The following is a 23,274-nucleotide window of genomic DNA, read 5'->3' as shown; positions in this document are numbered from 1 at the left end:
TTCGTCTTGGGGCGTTATTTGCTGACAGGGACTTGAATATGCTCACTACCTTGAGTACGCACCAGAAGGTAGGGTCTACCTTTAAATCCTGTGGCTGGCATTGACCAGGTTGTCCAGACACAAAGGGCCCTCGGCTGTTTCCTAACTCACTGAGGGATCCTTTTCCCCTGAGCACCCTCCTTCCTGGGAAAGAAATACTTTAAGACAGCCGCTGTGCCTCAGTTGCTTTGAAATGCTTCCTGTGGCTCTCTCAACTCCCCTGGCCATTCTGCTAGGTCTTCTACAGAGGCTGTAAGGCGGTGGGTGAGAAAGAATTCAGGTCGGGTTGTGAAAGAGGCAGGTCTAATGTTTTCCACCCCTCCCAGGCCATCTCAGACTCTCCATTGCTTAACAGGCAGATGATGAAAAATTGCCTAGGGTTTGGGAAGGTGGCTGAGACACGAAATGCCTGGGGAATTGTGGGCAGGTGGGTAGGTGGTCTCCAGGGTGCCCTCAGATCTCACCACCTAATCTTCTCACTGGCTGACTGGGTCTGACACCAACTTCCCAGATTGATTTTGGGGTGGGCTCCACGTACCGTGGCAGAAAGCCCCCAAAGATAGAGGGTGCCTTTATGGTAGGCATCTGGAGCCCCTGAAACATTATGGTCCTACTGGATTAATTCAGAATCATTCAGTTCCTTCATAATTAAACTCAGTAGCCACAGGCATTAAAGTTACAGATACTGGCTCTCTGCTGTTGAGCAGAATTAGGTTTTCCTCATCTTGAATCTGAGTTGATCTTTTGCTAAGGTTTGAGTCTTCCTGGAAGGGCAAAGCCTGTCTCTGACTGTCTCTTTAAGGCATAGTTTTACTTATTCTTGCTAAAGTTGGCAAAGAGTTCCCGAGATTCAACATCTCTCTCTAACTCCTAGACACGTTGCTTTTCATTTTTTTCACTGAGTTATTTTAGTGCGTATGCTTGCGTACGTTTGTGGAGATGGTCTGTTCTAGTCAGATCACTTGTAGGAGTCGGTTCTCTCCTTCCACCAGGTGGAGGAGGGTCGTTTATTCCTTGACGTTTCTATTGAGAATTAGTCTAGTGTTCTTGGCCGGACTGAAAGACAAGTTGGTTCATTTCTTTAAGAGTGAACAAAGTGAGACCGGTGTTCTTGACTGCTGAAATTCGGGAAACCTTGACATCCAGGAGGCGGCGAACAAGCCCCTGTGAATGAACACCGTGTGCGGTTCTGGCTGCCGCCAGCAGTCCCAGTCGTCACGCCCACGCTGGGGCACAGGGAGTCCCAGGGTTCGGTGCTGGAACTGGGCCCCTCGGTTCACAGAAGCGGTTTCAGCAGCTGGTCAGAGTTAAGCCGGCGAGGTCAGACTCGGCCATCCAGGAGCATGGACAGGGAGGAGAGAACCTGTTTGAAGTGGAGAAGGGAAAACCGCTAGGGATTGGGGTGCAGAATGGGTGGTGGGGGCAGAGCTGGTCGGGTGGGCCTGGCGTTGTAAGTGGGGTTCACAGGGGAAGGGAGGGGAGTAGGACTGGAAGGTAGAATATAGGGAGGTGGAGACTCCTGGAGATTGTGGTGAAGAAGAGGGGACTGATTGCATGAGGGGGTTGGTTCATAGAGCCTCTGAGACTTAAGGTGACCCGAGGGCTTGGTCTGGAACGTAGATGGGTGGGAATGGAGCTGGAGGCCAGCGGGCCTTCAGGGCGCCACCTCACAGCAGCAGGGAGCCGAGGAGGGGGGCGGGCCCCGAGGAGGGGCGGAGACCACGGGGCCGGGCAGCGGGCGGGACTCGGGCGGGCGGGAAGTGGGTGGGGACCCGCGGGGCTCCCGGGACCTCGGCTGAGCTGCGCGCGCCTCTGTCCGCGCGGCAGCGAGATGAGCGGGGCAGGGTCTGCGGGCACGGCCGGGGGGCTGCGGGTTGACGGGCTGCCACCGCTACCCAAAAGCCTGAGCGGGCTGCTGCACTCGGCGGCGGGCGGCGCGGCGGGCGGCTGGCGACACCTGGAGCGGCTGTACGCGCAGAAGTCGCGCATCCAGGACGAGCTGAGTCGAGGGGGCGCGGGCGGCGGCGGGGCGCGGGCTGCGGGGACCCGGACCAAGCCCCCCAACCTGGACGCCGCGCTGGCGCTGTTGCGTAAGGAGATGGTAAGGACCGGTCGCCGTGGGTCCCGTCGGGGGACGGTCTCCTCTGGTCCCTGGAAGCCCTTGCTTTCCTCTCGGACTTCCCGCGGCTGGGTATTCACGCGCAGGGCAGCCTTAGATGCTGGGGTTCTCCTGGGCCAGGCCAGGGCGCGGCGTGGTCTGCCTGCCTGGTCCCAGGAGAAACAGGCTTCCTGCGAGCCTGCGGGTCGGTGTGGACAACAGATGGACGGCCGGGCCCCTCCCCGGCTGCCCGCCAGGAATCCGATTACCGGCACGGAAGCCGTGCTCCGGCCGAGTGAAGTCCTTACGTCTGGTCTCAAACAATGGGGTTTAGTTTTTCTCCGTCCTGAGAAGTGCAGTAGGTGTTCCTGGACCAGGACGCGAGATTCAGGGTGACGCCAGGACAGGGATTTGGGCCGCAGGGAGCCCTGTCCCAGCTTGCTTCCTGTGGCAGGCCAGGTAGGGTGGGACAGAGACAGCCATCGAAGACTCTACCCTCTTTCCTTTCTGCTAGTCCAAGATTCACTGGGCCAGGTAAACACTGAAGAAATCTAAGAAAACTTTTTATTCTAAGAGTAAGTTTGCCAAAGTAAGCTAGAGGAGTCGACTCCTTCAATCGTCTAGTGCATTTGAATATGGTTTAGAAAAATTCCTCTTCTGCCTTCTTCTTAAAGGAGCATAATCTGCCCTGCATACTAAGACTTAATTGAATCCACTATGCATTCTTTTGAGTTTTCGAGACAAGGTTCCTCTGTGTAGTTTTGGCTGTCCTCGAACTCACTCTGTAGACCAGGCTGGCCTTGGACTCACAAGGTTCGGCCTGCCTCTGCCTCCTAAATGCTGGGATTAAAGGTGTGCACCATCACCGTCCGGGCACTAGACAATCTTAACACTTCTTCATCACGGAAATGATGTCTAATTCTCCTTGAAAAGATTTCCCTGATTTCTTATGGAGCCTTCAGAGTTCCAAACTACCCACTTTTCTTTATTAATAACCACTATCCCAAGTCTAGCATGTCCGTCAAATTGCATTTGATTAAACACACCCATGCCTAGTGTGTTTACGACCTGAACTTGGACTTAACATGAACCTCTGGGTGAAATAAGAAGACTGGCCCCAAGGTGTTTGGGTTTTTGTTTGTTTTGCTTTTCTTGCATAAGATGCAAGGCGCAGGATGTCTCCTGGCTGTGAGGCTGTGCTCTAAAAACAAGCTAGGGAGGCTTGAGAGCCCAGCTGCATTCCCGAAGGGATTTCCCAGGTCCCTCCTGGTGTGACTAAGGGACAGAACCTTATAATTATGCCTTGGGCGGGAGCTCCGAAGCTCAGCTATAGGAAATGAGCGGCTGCCTGACAACTGTGTTAAAGGTAGGGTTTGGCTGCAGGCCCTGACAGGCCCTCTCAGGAGCCCATCACAGGCTTCTCAGTCTGTTTCGGAGGTCAAGAGACTTACTGACCAGGGAGAACACTGAGGGTTCTGCAGAATGTCTGTGTTGATCTATTTAATTTGACAGCCTGAGGTCAAATCTGTGGTGGGGATATAATTCCATGTCTGGACAGACTGACTAATGCCTGAGGGAAAAAGCACTGTATGAGCATAGAAAGAGGGAGTGTCCCCCCAGATTGAGCGTACAAAGAGGGAGGAGGGAGAACTTCTCTTGGGCCTGCAGAGTCAGAGGTGGCAAGGCCTCAAGTGAGCAGAAAGGAGAGCAGTGAGCCTCCAGCTTGACTGACAGGAGTTTGAACAGGAGACAATTAGGAGGGTGGTCCTGTGGCTACCGGAAGCCTGGGTCACAGACAGGTCATCAGCAGGACTGGGGATTTTGAGATGAGCAATTGGTACTGGAGGCTCCTGGAAAATGCCCTAGGTGCACCCAGGAGGGATGGGTAGAGTGGAAGCCAGTTTATTGGCAACAAAACCCCCTAAAACACAAGAATGGCTAATGGGTCCTCAGAGCTGATAAGGAAAAAGTGAATCAGAGATGACCTAGGGTTTTTGTTTGTTTACTAATGCAGTATTTTGAACTACAGCAATTAAAAACCACAGCCCTAAAGCTGGGCCTCATTCCTCTGACAAAGCAAGGTAAGGGGGCATTTGTCGCAGTTTCAGGGTACAGTTCATGGCAGTGAGGAAAGCATGCTGGCAGGGACATGGGGCAGCTGGTGGCATTAGTCTGTACTCAGGATGCAAAGAGCTGAATGCTGGTCCTCAGCTTGGTTTCCTCCCTCCAGCCGGGAATCCAAGGCCATGGTGAAATACTACTACATGTGGGTAGGATGGGTCTTCCCAGTTAATTAACTAACCCCAATTAACCCAGTCTAGATACTCCCTCAGAAGCTTCCAGATGTTTATCTCTTAGGTAGTTCAAGACCCTGTTGACAGTCGGTATTAATTATTCCAAGGTCCTGTGTTCTGGTTCAACACCGCGCAAAAATCCCCCTATCACAGTCTAGCACAGAGAGAGATCACTGCTAATAGTTTGATACGTGCAAATATTCTGAGTGCATGCAAATATTCTTGTTGCATGTATACCCTGATGTGGTAGGGTGCACCTGTGCTCTCTCTCACCAGGAGGGAAGCTGAGGAAGGAGGATTATAAGCTTGAGGGCAACCTTGGCTACACAACAAGACCCTATCTTAAAGAACAAACGAAAGACAAGTGCTTTCTGTACATTGTCTAAATCCTTGTGTTTTAGTTTCACTTCTGTGGCTGGGATAAAACACCCTCAAAACGCAATTTAGGGAAGAATTTATTCATCTTGCAGTTCCAAGTTACAGTCTGTCGTTATGGGGTGTTAAAGCCATAAGCACCTAAAGCAGTTAGTTAGATCCATAGTTCCAAGCAGGGAGAATGAGGGAATGGGTGTTTGTTCGTGTTCAGCCCCACTCCTCTGTACTCAACACAGTTCAGGATCCCCTGCCTAGGGAAAGGCGTCCGCCTGCAGTGGGCTGGGGCGTTATGTGTTAATTCCCACAGCAATTAGCATTCAAGGCGATTCTCCACATGTATCTAGACAGCTTTGAGACTTTCTTCTCTGGGGTTCTAGGTAATGTCATGTTGATAACTTGAACTAACCCTCACACCTTGTAAATTCTTCTTGGGAGAGGCACTCTACGTATGTTTTATATTATTTTTTCTCCTCTTCCTCCTTCTCAATCTTTTTTTTTGTATTGTTTTGTTTTTCAAGACAGGGTTTCCCTGTGTAATAGTGTTGGCTGTCTTGGGAATTAGGTCTGTAGACCAGGCTGACCTTGAACTCACAGAGATCCGCCTGCCTCTACCTCCCGGGTGCTGGGATTAAAGGCATGCGCCACCACCGCCGTCTTCAGTTTTCTTTATTGAGACAGGGTCTCACTATATAGCCCTTGGCTGGCCTGGAACTCAGAGAAATCTACCTGCCTCTGCCTTTTGAGTGCTGGTCTTAAAGACATTCACCACTACTCCCAGCTTATTTTCTTTGTTTTTTTTTTTTTAAGTCTCTTTTGGATTTATTTTTACTACTTTTAATTAAATGCACGAGTGTACATATGCTTGAGACAGGAGCGCAAGTCCCTGGGAGGCCAGAAGGAGCTGGGCTTCCGGGTGGACTGAGCTATCTGACCCGGTGCTGGGAGCCAGAACAGTCTGAGTTGTCGACCTCTGCACCATCTTTCCAGGTCCTAACTATATTTTCAAAAATCAGCTGCTGAGAGTTGAACTCCCATGAGTTAAACCTTTGCTGGGTCTCCGGCTCCGCAGCCCTGTCTGATCATTACCCCGTATGATCTGTACATGCATGCACATGAAGCACGCACACCTGCTTCACCGTGTTTTGGAGTGTGCGTGCTGAAAGCATGTTTTGATCACTGTATCGTTGGGTCTTCAGGGAATGCATGTGGCAGTGCTGTGTCATTTTGAACCGTGCTAAGGGGTTGAAAGGAAGTTTCTTACAGCCTTGTGGTGTTAGGGGAGTGGCTTTGGAGGGTTCATGATGTTCCATCAGTAGAGGAGGGTGCCGAACCCTTCAGATGCAGAGTCGGAGGCTGGTAGAGAGTTGGTTGGAGCAGAGGGCGCAAGTGCCACTTCAAAGGAGGGACACTAATAAGAGTCAGGGGCATTGTTACACAGACTGGAGAGGGCAGGAGCCTCTGTGGGCAGAGGCTCAGCCCTTAGCTGGTTATCACTGCACTCAGTCCCTAGCTGGTTAACACTGTGCTCAGTCCTGGTTATCACTGCGCTCAGTCCCTAGCTGGTTATCACTGCGCTCAGTCCCTAGCTGGTTAACACTGTGTACTCAGTCCTGGTTATCACTGTGCTCAGTCCCTAGCTGGATAACACTGTGTACTCAGTCCCTAGCTGGTTATCACTGTGCTCGGTCCCTAGCTGGTTATCACTGTGCTCAGTCCTGGTTATCACTGAGCTTAGTCCCTAGCTGGTTATCACTGTGCTCAGTCCTGGTTATCACTGCGCTCAGTCCCTAGCTGGTTAACACTGCGCTCAGTCCCTAGCTGGTTAACACTGTGCTCTCCTCAGAGTTGCAGCTTGAAGGCATGTTACTTCCTGTTCTAGTAACCCCATGTCTGTGAGGTTTTGTCACTCTGAGTCCTTGTAGCCTCCAGGAAAGAGTCCATTTTGAAAGATCCAAAGGTCACACCAGTGCTTATTGACTGTAAAAGCAATTATTAAAAACAAATCAAAACAAAAAAACCATTTTATGTATTGAGTTTTTTTTTTTTTTTTTTTTTTTTATGAGACTGTCTTACCATATAGCCCTGCCTGGCCTAGAACTCTCTTTTAACAGTATTTATTTATTTATTTATATTATTATTTTTGAGATGGGATCTCAGATAGCCCAGGTTCACTTTGAACTATGTAGCTAAGGCTGACCTTGACTCTTGATCTTCTCGTGGTCCTAGTATTGTAGGCAGGAACCACCTTAGATTGTTTGTTTGCTTTTTTTTTCTTTTTTCTTTTTTTTTGAGACCAAGTCTTACTATGTAGGCCAGCCTGACTGAGACCGTGCGTCTCTGCCTCCCAGATGCTAGGATTACAGGCGCGCACCACGGTGATGCCCAGCCTGAAAGGGTCTTTTCAAAGCATTCGTTACAGGGCTGGGAAGATGCTCGCTGGGCACAAAGCGTTTGCTGTGGGAGCGTGAGGACTTGAGTTTGGATCCCCAGAAGGCACAGAAGAGCCAGACATGGCAGCGGGAACCTGTAATGCCAGCTCCAGGGCTAGAGACAAAGGAACCTCAGAGGCTCACTGGCCGGCCTGTCCAACGCGGTCAGCTCCAGGTTCAATGGGAGACTGTCTCTGAAAACAAGTTAGCTACGACACTGAGGAGACATTGATGTCAACCTCTGACCTCTGGCAAGCCCACAGGCACACACGCGTGCGCACGCGCGCGCGCGCACACACACACACACACACACACACACACACACACACGCACACACTGGGAGTTTGTTATGTTCTCAACAGAATGGTGGGGTCACACACTCTATGTTCCCCGAGTGAGCATTGTTAAATGCTGCACAGGGCTGAGGGCAAACAGGAAAGCAGGAGATTCCAGTGGCTACTGGGTGTCCCAGACTGCTGGACTTTGACCTATTTACCTTTCTGTGGAGCACCTCAGGCTCATGCTCACCGACTGAACGCCCCAGTGCTTCGTCCGGTTGCTCCTGCCTCTTCCCCACTGAGTTAAGGCTCCCATCTGTTGCATGCTAATGTCAGAGTGCCGGCTTTCAGGCACACTGGGTGGGCGTCTCTTCATCTGCAGAGGACTCCTTGGAGCAGCAGCCAAGGCAGTCACTGCTGCATCTCAAGGATGCTGGTGCCTCCCACACCCACCCCTTTGTCCTGGGCCTTGGTCCCTGCCTTACCATGGCTCTTTACCGCTGGGTGGGAGGTGTCGTAGAGACAGTCACAGCCAGTCGCAGGTCACTCCAGCTAGCTGCAGCTGGGAAGCTGGGAGCTTTGAGGTCTCGCTCTCGGAGTGGCCGTGGAAGCTCCCTGTGGATTCCAGACCTTCCATGGTCCTGTGACAGAAACCGCATAGGCAGGCTGAGCAGGAAGTCAGCCAGGCAGATATGTGCCCGATGCCAGCGCTAGCTGAGCCCTCGGACACCGTTGCCTCCCTCCCGCTGGTTTCCATAAAGGTCACTCATCGCTTCATTGCTTCCTGTGCTGGTCCCTGTCCTGCAGACTGGGACGCTTGTTCTCAGTACTCAGGAGACAAACACCCAGGCCTGCCTTCCAGGGCAACAGAAACTCTCCAAGCCTTGTTCATTTTATTACTATTTGTTCACATTTAAGTCTGTGCATGTGTGTACATATGTGTCACGTGTAAACGTGTCTTGTGCCTGTGGAGGTCAAAGGACACTTTGCAAGGGTCAGTTCTCTCCTTCTACCCTGTGGGTCCCAGGGATCTAACTGAGGTCACCAGGCTTGGCAAGAAACATCCCTGCTCACTGAGCCATCTGGCCAGCCCAACCCTGTTTGTTTTATTTGCTCTGTTATTTCACTTCTCTGGCTCCGAGAGCCGTGGCTGCCATATATATATATATATATATATATATATATATATATATATATATATATATATATATGGCACATATATATATATATATATATATATATATATATATATATATATATATATATATCCTGAGTCTTGTATATGGGATGAGAAGTGGTGTCCTTGATCACTATTCCCTGTGACCAGAGCTCCATAGTACGGGGCAATCTATGGGAAACCGGGTCTGTTCCAGCCAGGAGCAAGTACACAGAAGACAACTAAGGACCATACTGAAGGGAAAAGGTGGCGAGAGGCTGTGTAGCCAGGCCTAGTGGCTCATACCTGTAACCTCATCACCCTGGAAGCTGAGGCAGGAGTGTCACTGTGAGTTTGAAGCGGGTGATAGAAGCCAGGAAACACCATCCAGGACACACTGCCGTGCTCAGCATCCTTTGTAACCGCTCATTTAAAAACGATTGTGCTGGACCTAAAAGATTAGCGGAGACTTGACCGAAGGATGGCGCTGGGGCCTCCCCTGCCTGCCTGCCTGGCAGAGGCTGGTGCACTTCGTTTTGGAGGCCAGTTTCACAGTACCCGCGGAATTGAGTCTGGCCCTGCCCTCTGGCCCTGTAACTTCATCTCCTTAAAAACTCTAAAACGGGGGGCTGGAGAGATGGCTCAGAGGTTAAGAGCATTGCCTGCTCTTCCAAAGGTTCTGAGTTCAATTCCCAGCAACCACATGGTGGCTCACAACCATCTGTAATGGGGTATGGTGCCCTCTTCTGGCCTTCAGGCATACACACAGACAGAATATTGTATACATAATAAATAAATAAATAAATGTTTAAAAACAAACAAACAAACAAACAAAAAAAACCCTAAAACGGTGTTTTTGCAAAACACCAGGGAAAATTGTGGTGCTCTTTTGTTCGTGAGAGTGGGGGACACTGCACATGGGTCCATGTGGAGGCTAGAGGACAGCCTTGGGGGTTGTTCCTCAAGTGGCATCCACTGTTTTTGTTCCTGACACAGGGTCTCTCACTGAAGAGGCTAGGCTGGCTGGCCGTCCCAGGGGTCCTCCTTGCTCTGTCTCTCTGGGATTGTGTAACTAACTCCTGTATCACACCAGCATTGGGCACACGAGTTCTTTGCAGGTCTTTCCGCGTGTAGAGAGCTGACTCTTAGGAGTTATCCTCTCAGCCGTGCGCACTGGTTTTGAAGGCATGAAAGGGACCTAGGACCTTGGCAGTGTGACGGCCGGGTGGATCACCATGTCCTGACCTGCTTTAATAGTTCTGCAGACCTGGGCTCGACACTGACTGAGCCTCTCTTAGCCTGACTAGAGGATCTCCTGCAGGCCTGTCTATGGCCGTTTTAACCTGGCTTCAGACGTGAGGCCTGAGGTTGGGTGTGATGGAACTGACTTGTGGGTCTGCCACCTCACCCCACTCCACCCTTACTGCCACCTGGGCCTTCTCCCTAACTTGCCTTTTCCAGAAATGCATCTTACAGATAGAGCCACACACGGGAATAGCAAATGATAGTTTTGTTTGTTTTCCAGCTGAGTATTTTGTTTAGTTTTTCCGAGACAGGGTTTCGCTGTGTAACAGCCTTAGTTGTCCTGGAACTTGCTTTGTAAACCAGTCTGGCCTTGAATTTAAAAATGTGCTTGCTCCTGCCCACCCCACCCCGACCCCCTTGCTGGGATTAAAGGTGTGCCCACCCCCCCCAGCCTTTGGCCTTCAGTTGAATCTTACCCAGGCTGGCCTGTAAATCCTGATCCTCTTGCCTCAGCCTCATGAGTAGTTAGAATTACAGGTGCATACCACTGTACCCAGCTGCAGGGTGTGTGTGTGTGTGTGTGTGTGTGTTTGCTTGGTTTTGTTTGGTTTTGTTTTAAACAAATATTTATTTTGGGCTGGGTGTGGTGGTACCTGTCTTTAATCCCAGAATTTGAGGGCAGAGGCCGATGGATCACAGAGTTTGAGGCCAGCCCCACCTACATAGCAAGATTCAGGACGTAGAGAAACCTTGTTTCAAAAAATAAAACAAACAAGTAAACAAATGTTTGTTTGTTTGTTTGTTTATATAAGTTTCTCACCTAACCTGGAGCTTGGCAAGACAAGCTGCCCCAGGCATCCTCCTACCCAGCTGGGATTTCAGGTGTGTACCTCCACACCTGGCTTTTACTTGAGTTTTGGGGATAGAACTCGGGTCAGCATGTTATGAGACAAGCTCCTTATTTACTGAGCCATCTCCTCGGCCCTTGCACAATAATCTCTCTCTCTCTCTCTCTCTCTCTCTCTCTCTCTCTCTCTGTCTCTCTCTTTCTCTCTCTCTTTCCCTCCCTTCCTCCCTCCCTTCCTCCTTTCTTTCTGTCTGTCTTCCTTCCTTCCTTCCTTCCTTCCTTCCTTCCTTCCTTCCTTCCTTCCTTTCTTTCTAGAGATAGGGTTTCTCTGTGTATCAGCTCTGGCTGTCCTGGAACTCACTCTGTAGACCAGGCTGACCTCAAACTCACAGATACTGGCTTGCCTCTGCCTCCTGAGTGCTGGGATTAAAGGTGAGCACCACCACCGCCCAGCACACAATAATTTTTTAAATCTGACAAGGGACAGTGAGCATCATCTCCTAGAGGTTTGTGTGATGCGCACAGGCTAGGACGCCCCCAGGACCCCCACGCCATAGACTGCTTTTCTCCTCCTCCTCCTCCTGGCCAGCAATAAGAACAGTTCCCTGGGTATTTGTTTTGCTTTGACTCTTCACTGCGTTTGGGAAGAAGTTGCTTTCCTATTTAGTTTTGTAAATAAAGTAGTGTATTATTCTTGATTTTTTTTTGTCTGATTTTGAACCTTGAATGAGAAATAATTTATACTGTGGAGGTCAGGAAGACTGTTCTTGGCTCACCATTGTGGAGGTTGGGGTCCCACTGGCATAACGAGGTAACAAGCTTATTAAGATAAGGGACTTATTCCTAAAAAGTCTAATATTTTTTTAATTAAGCTCGATTTTATCAATATAGTGCATAGTGTCTGGAGCCAGATGCTAGGGGGAATACCTGCTAGCTCAGAAAGAAGCCAGCTGACCATCATGCCTGGCTGTGTGTGGCTTTTCCAAGTGTGGTTGGGGATCCAGGTCATGTTTGCTTAGCAAGCACTTTACAGACTGAGCCATCTCCCTGGCCCCAAGATTCCTTTGTAGGGCTCCTCTGAGCAGAGGGTGGTGGTGAGTCCCTGTCGTTCCAGCACGTGGGAGGCAGAAACATGAGGATCAGGAGTTCGAAGTCATCTCCTGCTGTAAAGTGAGTTGAGGTCAGCCAGGGTGCCAAGGAAACCAGTCTAAAGAAAGCTTCCTGGCCTCTAAGCCCCTCCCCTACCACAGCCTTAGTGAGTTTCTGGGACTTTAGTGACCCTCAACCCAGCAGGGAGCCACCACCCTGTCTGAGACTATTTCTGCAACTGAGCCTATTAAGTTCCCCTAGGGCAGTGGTGAGAACCACTTCCTAATCCTGTGACCCTTTAAATGCAGTTCCTCTTGTCATGGTGACCCCCAACCATAAAATTTTCCTTTTTTGCCGCTTCATGACTGTTATTGTCTGATATGCAACCCCCAAAGGGATCGAGACCCACAGGCTGAGAGCTGCTGCCCAGTGAAAGGAAACAGATTCTGGTGGGAAGGATGTGCTGGACCCACCTGGCAGCCGGCGGGTGAGGAGAGAGCCTGGCAGAGAGGAAGCGGCAGCCTGAGCAGAGGAGGGAAGGATAAGCTGCTTGCAGTAACTGGGCTGGCCTTTATGGTGTCTTGTAAGTCACAATAAAGGATGGGAAATCACAGGGGCCGAGGTGACTATGGTTTTGTTTAAACAAGCCTAAAGTTTTCAAGATGTCTCCAGAAGAAGGCTGTCATTTCTAAGTCCTGCAGTGTTGTCCTTCAGGGACAAGCAAGTGGGGCAAGAGATGGCAGGTGACAGGTGTTTGGGGCTTGCTTATGGGTAAGGATGAGGACAATTCCTTAACACTTTGGTTCCAGAAGGGCAAGCTACTCTTGCACATGGTGACTTCATTATGTCCTGTAGTTCAGTCCTGGGGCATGCTCGCCTCCTTGTCCCTGTGCAGACCCCCTAAGCGAGGAGCTTCTGGAGGAGCCCAGGCTGGCCCATTGTGCTCCTCTCTAGCTGATGACGTGGCAGGAGCCATGCAGGTGTGCTGTGAGCACACACCACTGCCTGTCCAGCCAGGGCCTCTGGGCCACCTGAGGGTTGTAGGGACGGTTCCCACTCCAACGTGACCCTACCCCAGGACAGGTCTTCGTGTTCATCCTGTCAGCTAGAACCGCCTGTGCTGAAGAGCACCTGCCATGGCTAGAATGTCAGCACCTCTCACCTCTTAAGGGAAATGCTGCCTAGTGGAGGAAGTGAGCCTTGTGCCTGGAGCAGCTGCCACGAGGGGCTGAGCAGGTGTGATCATCTACCTCTGTGTTAGGGTGAAATCTGCCTGTGCACTGGGCACGGGTTCGACTGTGTAACAGGCATGTCAGGGTCATGCTGGGTCTCTAGGTGGGTCAGTTGTCTCTAGGCCACTGTCACACCCAATGACAGGGCAGCTCTGTGAATCATCCCTGTGTGCCAGTGCAGGGAGCTCCGTTCAGAGTCACCACTCACCACCTGGTGCGGGGCATGTCTGTGGAAATCCAGGAAGATTTCGCTTGGAAAAACCTGGCATCATGAGTCTTGGCGACATGGGATCATGACCTTGTCACCCAACTGAGTTGAGAGCCCGTGGTGCTGACCCCATGGGACCCCAGAAGGTGAACATTACCCTATGCTCAGAGCTCATTTAGTCTTTCTGTGGTCTGTTCTCGACATGAAAAGCAGATTCTAGTGTCTTTCACATGATGTGAAGAGTGGCTGAGTAGGAGACATGTCAGATGATATTAGATATTAGATATTTTAAACAAACACAGGTATGAGTTTAGCAGGTGTGGCTTTATCAGAGTTAAATCTGGGAGCAGACAGACATATCTGAGTACTTAGTCAGAACTCCAGTCAAGCCGTGGAGGTTGTATTAATATCTGCAATAGAATCGTGGAATGTAGGAGCCATACAGAGGAAGGATTTGGCTAGACCAGCCCAATGAAAACAGCCAACAGGCTAGGCTGTTTTGTCTTCTGGTGCTATCACTACGTAGCTCAGGCTGGCCTCAAACTCACGATCCTCCTGCCTCAGTTTCCCAAGTGCTGGGATGTCAGCCATGCTCTCTCACACCTAAACTGACTGCTCTTTTGGGGTCACAGGGTGTGGTCTGCCTTCAGATACCTAAAGCGGGGTTGAGAGTGACGTCGGGTCTGTTTGCATGAGGGATGGTCACACCTAGTGTGGAGGGCTCTGCTGACTTTGTGTCACAAGGTTACATCTGTTTGAATTCCCAGAGAGAGCATTGGCGAGCTGCCCTCCTTGAGCCTGAGGTTAGCACCCCAAGTCTGGTCCTACAGGACTCTTTCCCTGGGCCATTGTGGTGGTAGCTTTCATCTTGTCTGACACAGGTGGCTGGCTCCCAGCACCGTTCTTGGCCTGATAAAGGTTCAGGTGTGCAGGTTCCCCTGCAGTCCTAACCATCATCCCCTTCCTGGGTTTAGGATCGATGGAACCCATGCCTTTCCAGACCTGGCTGCTTCTTGTCACCGGGCAGGCAGTAGGGAGAGAGGAAGGCAAAGATGGACAGCAGATGAATGGCATTCCCACACACTCTTCAGCACTTGTTTTTGTGAAGTTTCCAGAAGGCTGATATAAGGCTGTATCTTCAGCCTTTTCATAGTTCATCGTCGTGGGGGAAGGATCACACTAGCCCTGTCTGAACTCTGCCAGGCCTGGAAAACCCGGAGGCAGATGAGGTCACTGTAGGGGGTAGCATGTCACACTGACCAGTGAGATCCTGTCCCTGGCCAGGGGGGAATCCATTGCCTGAGAACAACAAAGTGGGGTCTGGCCAGGGTTGCCAGGAATCATGTGTGGGTCTTCTCTGAGTGTGGTTGTGGGGAGCAGTAATGTCTCTGGGACTAGGTGTCCACAGTGAGCCGGCGGAGGCGCCCAGAACATGCACTAGAACATGCACTAGAACATGCACTACTGTTGCATCACTGGGTGTGTCTGCAGCACCAGAGCAAATTCAGGCTGGGCTCACTGCTGCCAGGTATGGACTCGCTCACTCAGGTCCGAGGTAGGGCGCGGCCCAGTGAAGGATGTGTCTGCCTGGACTGGAGCTCTGTGGCGTCCCACTGATGTTGCCTTTAGCCTTTCTGAGGGAAGGGATGTGCTAGCCCAGGAAGATTTCTAGTACAATTAAATCTCATCTCTGACTTGGTTTTTGCCTCCCCTCCTTTCCGTCAAGGTTGGCCTGCGACAGCTGGACATGTCCTTGCTCTGCCAACTGTACAGCCTCTATGAGTCCATTCAGGAGTACAAGGGAGCGTGCCAGGCAGCCTCCAGCCTGGACTGCACCTATGCTCTGGAGAACGGCTTCTTCGATGACGACGAGGACTTCCAGGAGCAGGGCTCGCTCCGAGAAGGCCAGGGTCGAGGCCCTCCCCGGGACTTGTCACTGCCTGTGAGCCACCTCTCCAGCAGCGACTGGATTCTGGAGTCTATCTAGTACCCCTGGAGCCCATCGACACAGACAGACCGGCAGCATCTGTTTCTCTTCTTGCAAGAAAGCAGTCAGCCTCTCCATGGTGGACAGTTCATGGGCACGTGGGGACTGGTGCCTCCAGTCTAACTTGTGGATATGAGTTTGTTGACAAGCGGGACAGCCTGCTCAGTTGGCTGCAGGGTTTTCCCGGTGACCTAGAGGCCTGTTAGCATGTCCCTGGCACCCTGAGTGGCACCTGCTGGAGGCTGTGACAGAAGGGTTCCATGTGGAAAGCCTTCATGGGCCTTCTGGGGAAGCTTGCTCTCAGCCAGCTTCTTTGTAGGTGGCAGGCGTGTTGTACCCCCTTTGTTTAAGAATGCCGCGCTGGCGTGTGAGATGTGAAAACCATTTCCCTGCCCAGAGCCCCCAAGGCGGTCTTCATCTTTTCTTGCTGTTACTGAGCTGTTAGCCTCTTTGCTCAGATTTCTTTGAAAGTTGCATCGCTGACTCGTGTGAGCTTCCTAGGAGGAGGAAATATTCTGCCACTCTGGTCAGCCACTTTTCTGCAACTACCAAAATTGACATCTGGCAAAGGCAGAGGGGCAAAAAATGAACGAATACACACTGAACGGAGAGAGAGAATACCCGGGACACCGTGAGTGACTGTTGACGGCTCCAGACTGTAAACTGCCGTGTTGGAAAGCAGTCCTTCCAAGCCTTAATCTATTTATTAAAACTCTTTCACGAGAGCGCCACGCTGTTGGTTGAACGTGGATAGAGTGCTCCAGTGTCTCTTGCCGTGTATTGTTTGGTTCAGGTGTCAGGGATGTGGCTCGGTGGGTCCGGTGAGCCCCTAGCATGTATGAGGCCTGGGGTATGACCTTAGTATCATGTCAGCTGGGCATGGTGGTGTGTGCCTGTAACCCCAGGATTGAGATGGAGGCAGGAGGATTAGAAGTTCAAGGTCATCATCCTTGGCAACACAGAGAGTTCAGGGGCCACTTTGGGCTACCCTTTCTCAAACAAAACAAAAGTCATATTCTGGGTTCACAACCTGCATGTGAGTCCACATCACATATTGAAAGAAAATTAAGACTTTTTTGGCCATTAAGTGAATTTTAGGAGGTAGATTTAGTTCTCTGTTAAGCTTGGACAGTTGTCTCATTGGTACTGAACCACACTTAAACCAAGATTTCACCTGGTTTCTCAGAGCACGTTGAGTTCCTTCATCCTCTTTTGGTGAGAAGTCTGCTCACCAGTGCCCTCTGGAGTCCAGCAAGGGAAGTACAATTTAACAAGTGTGTGACCGTCTCCAGGGGAGTTAACAGGGCACCAGCGACAAAGCAAAGGATCACACAAAAATCCACCCTGGCAAACCGATAAGCTTGTTGATGTTACTCACTGGCCTGCGTGATCCCCAAACAGCTACATCATCAAAAAGTCCCTCTCCAGGATGGTCGATGAGCTTCCCGTAGCCGTGTAGAGGACGGTCCTCTTTCCCCACGCCATCCCAGCAGCTAACGCTCACACTCTATACTCTCTCACCTCCAAGACCAGACCAGGAGACCAGATGCAGCTAGGACAGAGGGCTTTCTAGGAAGGACTCGGGGGGGGGGGGGGGGTCATTAGACTCCCCCTCCTGATCTCTTCGGTGTGACAGCTGTTCCCATCAAGATGACAATGGCTGTTGTGTTTGGAGGACCCCGTGCTGGCTAGTTTGTCAACACAAGCTCGAGTCATCTGGGAAGAGGGAACGTCAATCGAGGAATTTTCTCCATCAGATTGGCCTGTAGGCATTATCTGGATGTTTCCTGACTGATGATTGGCGTGGGAGGGCCCAGCCTACTGTGAGCCGCGCTACCCTGGGCAGGTGGTCCTGAATAGGAAGGTAGTTGATTAAGTCAGAGGGGTCAAGCCAGTAAGCGGCCTTCTTCTACAGTCTGTGCTTGCCCTGATGATGAGCTATTAAGTGTAAGAAGAAATAAACCCTGTCCTCTCTCAAGATGTTTTTGGTCAGGGTTTTACCATAGCAACAGAAAGTCAACTAAGACAGGTTGCATTTAGTTACACAACAACCCAAGCATTAGCCTGTCTATGCTGAGGGACTAGGTAGACAGACGAAGACAAGTGTCCCTGCTCAGCGTCTCTGCTGGCAATAGTCAAAGGGAAGAGGCGGGGGGGGGGTGTCTGTGAGTGCCACCAGCCTGTGACAGTGGTTCAGACAGGACAAGAAGTTGAAAGCAGAAAATTTAGTCACCTGTGAGGCTAAGTCCTGCTTAGCTATGATAGAGCCTAGGTCAACTACTCTCAGTCCTGACTGCATCAAGGTCACGTGGAGAGCGTTGGGAAGAGCTTCAGAAGCAGTGCCCCACCCAAATCTGGATCTTAGATGCTGAGGGGTCCAAGCCCACTAGCAGATGGGAGTCATAGATCAGGAAAGAAGCGTTCCACCATGAGCCTCTCTACTGTAAACCGTCAGGTAACCACCTTCATTCCTCAAAAATTACCTACAGCTGCCTTATAAAAACTCACAACACAATAAAACTGCTTTTTACTGGTTTTTCTTTTTTCTTAAGTGGGTTGACAAGTCAGGACAAACAGGACAAAGTCAGGACAGATGAAATGAAGCCAGGCTTTGGAAAATGGCCACACTGGAAGCAGGAAGACAAGGCATCCTGCTTGTTTTGGGATGCATAAGGCAATTCTGACCTTGATTCCACTCAAAGGAGAGAGAGAGAGAGAGAGAGAGAGAGAGAGAGAGAGAGAGAGAGAGAGAGAGAGAGAGAGAGAGAACTACAGAGCAGACGCTCTGCCTGGTTCCTGCCACCTGCGTCCTGGGAAGTGCAGGGAGCCGCTGCAGTGGAATCCTCTTCATGTTTTCTTGTTTGGGATTTCGAGCAAGGTCTCACTGTCGCCCAGGATGGCCTGAGACTCCAGGCACTCCTCCTGCCTCAGCTGTCTAAATGTGGAGACTTTGAGACTTGTATCCATCTGCCCCTTGGTCAGAATGGAATACACTCTGCTCGCTGGCCTCAAGGCTCACTGGCTGAGGTAGCAGAACTTTGTGCATTGCCCTCACACACCCAGGGGAGAGCCCTGCTCACCTTGGCAGTGAGCAGCGATGCCCTGATGGATGGGCACAGCAGTCACCTGGGGTTTTGCAGCAGGTGGAAAATTCTTCTCAAAGTCGTCTGAAGGTAGAACCTCAGGAGTTTGGCTCTGAAGCCTCTGGACAGGGCCTTTAGAGAGCTGATTAGTAACCTTGAAATGGAATCACCTTGTATTACCTAGGTGGGTCATGAGGGACACGTGATTGGATGGAGACTAGAGTGATGATGGCCAATTAGAAACCAGGGAGGATGCACAGTCTCTACAGCAGTGTGTTCCCTTTAGCACCTCCAGGGGGCGCACACACACACGAACCTCCAGAGGGCACACAGCTTGATGGAGGAGTGTTTATGTGTTACTTTCATTATTAATAAAGAAAACTGCCTTGGCCCTTTAAGAGAAAATTAGGTAGGTGGAGTAGACAGAACAGAATTGTGGGAACAAGGAAGTAGAGTGAGGGAGACGCTTCAGGGAGTCGCCATAGTGAGTCTCCATGCTGCTCCTCTCCGAGATGGACACAGGTTAAGATCTCTCCTGGTAAGGCACACCTCATGGTGCTACCCAGATTACTAAATATGGGTTAAAGGAAGATGTGAGAATTAGCCTATAAGAGGCTACAGATAATGGGCCAGGCAGTGTTTTAAAAGAATACAGTTTCCGTGTAATTATTTTGGGTAAAGCTAGCCGGCAGCGGGTGGCGGGACGCAGCCCCGCCGTTTCGCACTACAGATTGGCGCTCCAACGTGGTCACTAAATCCACTTAAAAACCTTGCCCGCTTGGTATCGGAAAGAAAGTTCTCTGAGAACATGCCAATGGCTCTCTGCTCCCTTCCTGCACCTGGGCAGATGGCGGAATCAGGCTTAGGCGAGCGGGACAGCATTTGCGGATTCCTGCCGCCATAGAGAGAGAGGTGTTTTCAGACTGCTCTGCGCGTCAGATTCGGCTGTGACTTGGATTAAAAGAGTTTCTGTGCTGCACGCTCAGTATCAAAATTAAACTGCTGAGTGCAGCTCTAATGTGGACTGCTGTGTGCCTGGAACTGTGTGCGGCTCAGGGGCACCAAATGACTGAGGCAGGAGCGGCTTTGGCTCTGCTCCACCATGCTGAATTGTGCTGACCTCAGGCAGGAACTATCGTAATTACCATGATAACAGCGCAGTTAAGGTTTAGACTTGGCTGTAAACAGGCAGTACCGTATTACCTATAAGTGGCGCAACTTAAGTTTTTAAGAAGTGCTTAACCTTTTAAGAAATGCTCCTGGATAGTAAAAAATTACAGATTCACAATAGAAAAGATTCAGACATAGAAGGCCTTTAAATGGCTCACGTAGGCTTAAAAGAGAGAAAAAGAAAATATAGAGAATAAAGTTAATGCCTTAAAAAAAAAAGGTTAAAGTCTTTAAAGAGACAGAGTACAGATAGTTATAGATTAAAAGAAGTAAAGTGATAGAGTAAAAATAAGCCACGTAAAAATGGAAAATTCACAGAGAGTCTGGATTATGTATTTTGTTGTGTTTTCTTTGATTTTTTTGACTGTAAAGGAGCTAAGTACAGAGAGACATTTCATTATATGGGCTGCCAGGCTAGACCAGAATGGACATCTTAACGGTATGACTTCAGGATTTGGATCTAAGAACATGATGCTTTGGAAAAGAGTTTCTTCTTTTGTTTTCACAGAGGACGAGACTCTGTGGATTGCTTCTATCCCAATATGGTATGATAGACCACGCCCTCCTGAAAGGTTGCTGTGAACATCTTCAAAAAATTACTTCACTCAACTGCCAACTGAGAGGAACCTAGCACACAGGTTATACCATGAAAGACCTAAATAACAACGCCCCCACTCAGCAGGAAGCAGTTTGGAGAGAAATAACTGCGCCCACATTCCCAAATATTGTTTATAAATGTTCTTTTACATTTAAAGGGGGATATGATATAGATATGAATTTGCATTGGTCTAGATTTTAAGGTCAATTTTGTTATATGTATATGTATTTCTGATCTTGATTAAGCTATTGTGATTGTAGTTCATTTTAAAAATTGTAATGTATAATTAGGAAATATAGGTTGTTAATGGATAATCATTGATAATAGTTAAGCTTATAGTCATGTTATTAGATTTTCTAGATATGTAGAGACATATTTCAGTTAGATAGACATTCTTCATATCTTTCAAAGACTGCAGAATATGGCATTTAATGTTTTAATAACTTAGGGTTTTTCATGACAATGAGACACTTCTGCTCCTGGCAGCACCAATCTACTTCGAGAGGAAGATGGGCATCGAAGAGGCTACTTATGGAGTTTGTTAGCCATTTGGGCAAGAAACTGCTCTTGGCTGGACTGTTCCATAAACTGGACACAAAGAACCCGCAGAGAGAGGACTGCTGAACTTGCCTAAAGGTGAGATGGTCTTTTGGGGTTCCTGATTCATGAAAGAGTCTTCGAGACATTCTGCAGGACACAGCAGAAAGTGACTGAACTGTCTTTGAAATTTCCTGCTTCATGGAAATGTCTGCGGGACACTATGGGCCTGAAGCCCGAAGATGGATGCCCCAACGGTACAGAGGAACTTTGGGTGACTGTCCAGGCAGCGAGTTGTCTCTGTCATTTCTAGAGTTTTATAAGTTACTTATTTCTTGTTTACTTAGGTAGCATTATATCCTTCTGGAGTCTTTGATGGAGTTGAAGAATAAATAGATAGTTATAGATTTCCTTAGTTATGATAAAAGATAAAATAGATTTAAATATTGTAACTGTAATACTTGCTTGATAACTGTTTTGTTACATGTAATTTTACTATGTTAAAGTTAAAGCCTTTCTTTTTTGTTTAAACAGAAAAAGGGGAAATGATGGAGGAGTGTTTATGTGTTACTTTCATTATTAATAAAGAAAACTGCCTTGGCCCTTTAAGAGAAAATTAGGTAGGTGGAGTAGACAGAACAGAATTGTGGGAACAAGGAAGTAGAGTGAGGGAGACGCTTCAGGGAGTTGCCATAGTGAGTCTCCATGCTGCTCCTCTCCGAGATGGACACAGGTTAAGATCTCTCCTGGTAAGGCACACCTCATGGTGCTACCCAGATTACTAAATATGGGTTAAAGGAAGATGTGAGAATTAGCCTATAAGAGGCTACAGATAATGGGCCAGGCAGTGTTTTAAAAGAATACAGTTTCCGTGTAATTATTTCGGGTGTAAAGCTAGCCGGTGGCCGGGCGGCGGGACCCAGCCCTGCCGTTTCTCACTACAACAGCTTGAGGAGGGAGACACACACACACACACAAGAACCTCCAGGGGGTGCACAGCTCAGGTAGGGACACACATACACACACAAGGACCTCCTGGGGGCACACAGCTCAGGTAGGGGCACAAACAGAAACTCAAACTGCCAACATTCCTTATGCAAGAAGAACGAGCATGTCCTAAGTCTCCTAGCTGCAGGCACCTGCTAGACTCCTGGGCACCTCCATGTTCTCTGATAGCTCATCACCAGAGAGCCAACATCACTCAACCCAACACTGACTTAACACTGTCCTTGCCTTGCACACTGAAAACACTTCCTCATCTTCTCCTGAGAGCCAACGAAATCAACAGGTTTCTTCTGGTCATTATGAGGAATTAGTAAGATGTAACTGTTAAGCCCTTAAAACTGCCTGCCACAACCCAGTAGGACATGCAGGCATTTATTAAATGGGAGTAGGCAGTTCAGGTTCATTTCATGTTCCAGGTTCTGGCTTCCGTGTTCTTTGTTGATGCTTCAGAAGCCAGTATTTAGCTTGAAGCTAGAAATACTTTCCTTCACTCTGTAGTGAAGGCTGTGGGTAGGCACGGGCCGGACTGGTGCAGCTGTCAAGGGTCCCAGCAACATGTTCACTTCCTTGGAGACGCTCAAGCTGCAACCTGGTCTAGTCACCGGAATCCTCTACCGATCAAAGCTCCTTCTCATCTCCCTTCCCTGCACTCTGCACTGTATTTGAAGAATGGTAAATTGTTCTTTCTTACCAATAAATACAGAGACCCACCACTAGGCGACAGATAGGTCCGTTGGACCAAGCACAATGGGGACTTGATCTTGTCATTGCTCTGGTGTGACCCTATGCACGTCCGTTAGCCATTCTGTGGTTTCAACATCTTTAAGCATTCTGACTAATGCAGCCTTGCAAGTATCTAAAAATATCCTCTTGTGGGCTCCCGTGTACGATGCTGTCTCCAGACACTGGTAACGAAGAGCACCTGTCCCATGGCTGCACCATCTGCAGCGCTCTTATGAGCAGCGTGGTCTCAAACAAGAGTTCGCTGGGGGCTCTGCCGCAGCTTAAGCTTTCTCCCTCTGAGACAGGGTCATTCTATGTGGCCCAGGCTTACTTCAAACTTTCCGTCCTCCTGCTCAGCCTCCAGAGTGCTGGGATTGAGGGAGTGCAACACCTGTCTTCTGCCTGTTTATCACTGTGATCACGAGGCAGATCTTCCATGAAGGTACACGCCCCCTCCAGACCCCCTTTTCAGTCCATATTTAGTGTGTTAACAACTTGTGGAAGAAGCTGGTTTTCTCCTTTCAGCATGTGGGTCTTGAGAATCTAACTCAGATGGCCAGACTCTGCGGCAGGTCCTTTATCCTCTGAGCCAGTTCACCAAATGTTTGAATAAACCATGTGCAAGCCCCTGTGCCCCACCCAGGTCTGTAAACACAAAAACCAAAACCAACGAACAAACTAAAACCAACCACACAAAGAGAAGGTCAGAGCAAAATGAAGCTCACTATTGTAGTCTAGAGGCAGGCATGCATTCTTACTAAGACCCTGCAACATATTTGTCTTTCAAGGTTTTTATTAAAAATGCTGAAAAATGCTGGGGATGTTAGCTGACCGCGTAGACATGGTTTGAGTGTAGGGAAAGCCCCTCCCACACGCCACTC

General features: G+C 49.5%; 1 protein-coding gene across 1 annotated transcript; it reads left to right on the top strand.

The window, feature by feature from the left end:
- Window positions 1–1,870: 1,870 nt before the first annotated feature.
- Window positions 1,871–16,002, top strand: Fam89a (family with sequence similarity 89 member A). Its single transcript, XM_038313048.1, has 2 exons — window positions 1,871–2,140; window positions 15,017–16,002. Exons 1-2 carry the CDS (start codon window positions 1,871–1,873, stop codon window positions 15,275–15,277), a joined length of 531 nt encoding a protein of 176 aa, XP_038168976.1. The 3' UTR covers window positions 15,278–16,002.
- Window positions 16,003–23,274: the final 7,272 nt, after the last annotated feature.

Source organism: Arvicola amphibius, chromosome 15 (genome assembly GCF_903992535.2).
Source record: "Arvicola amphibius chromosome 15, mArvAmp1.2, whole genome shotgun sequence".
NCBI classification, from domain to species: Eukaryota; Metazoa; Chordata; class Mammalia; order Rodentia; family Cricetidae; genus Arvicola; species Arvicola amphibius.
The sequence above is the reverse complement of the archived record's forward strand: the minus strand, read 5'-3'. Positions and strand labels throughout refer to the sequence as shown.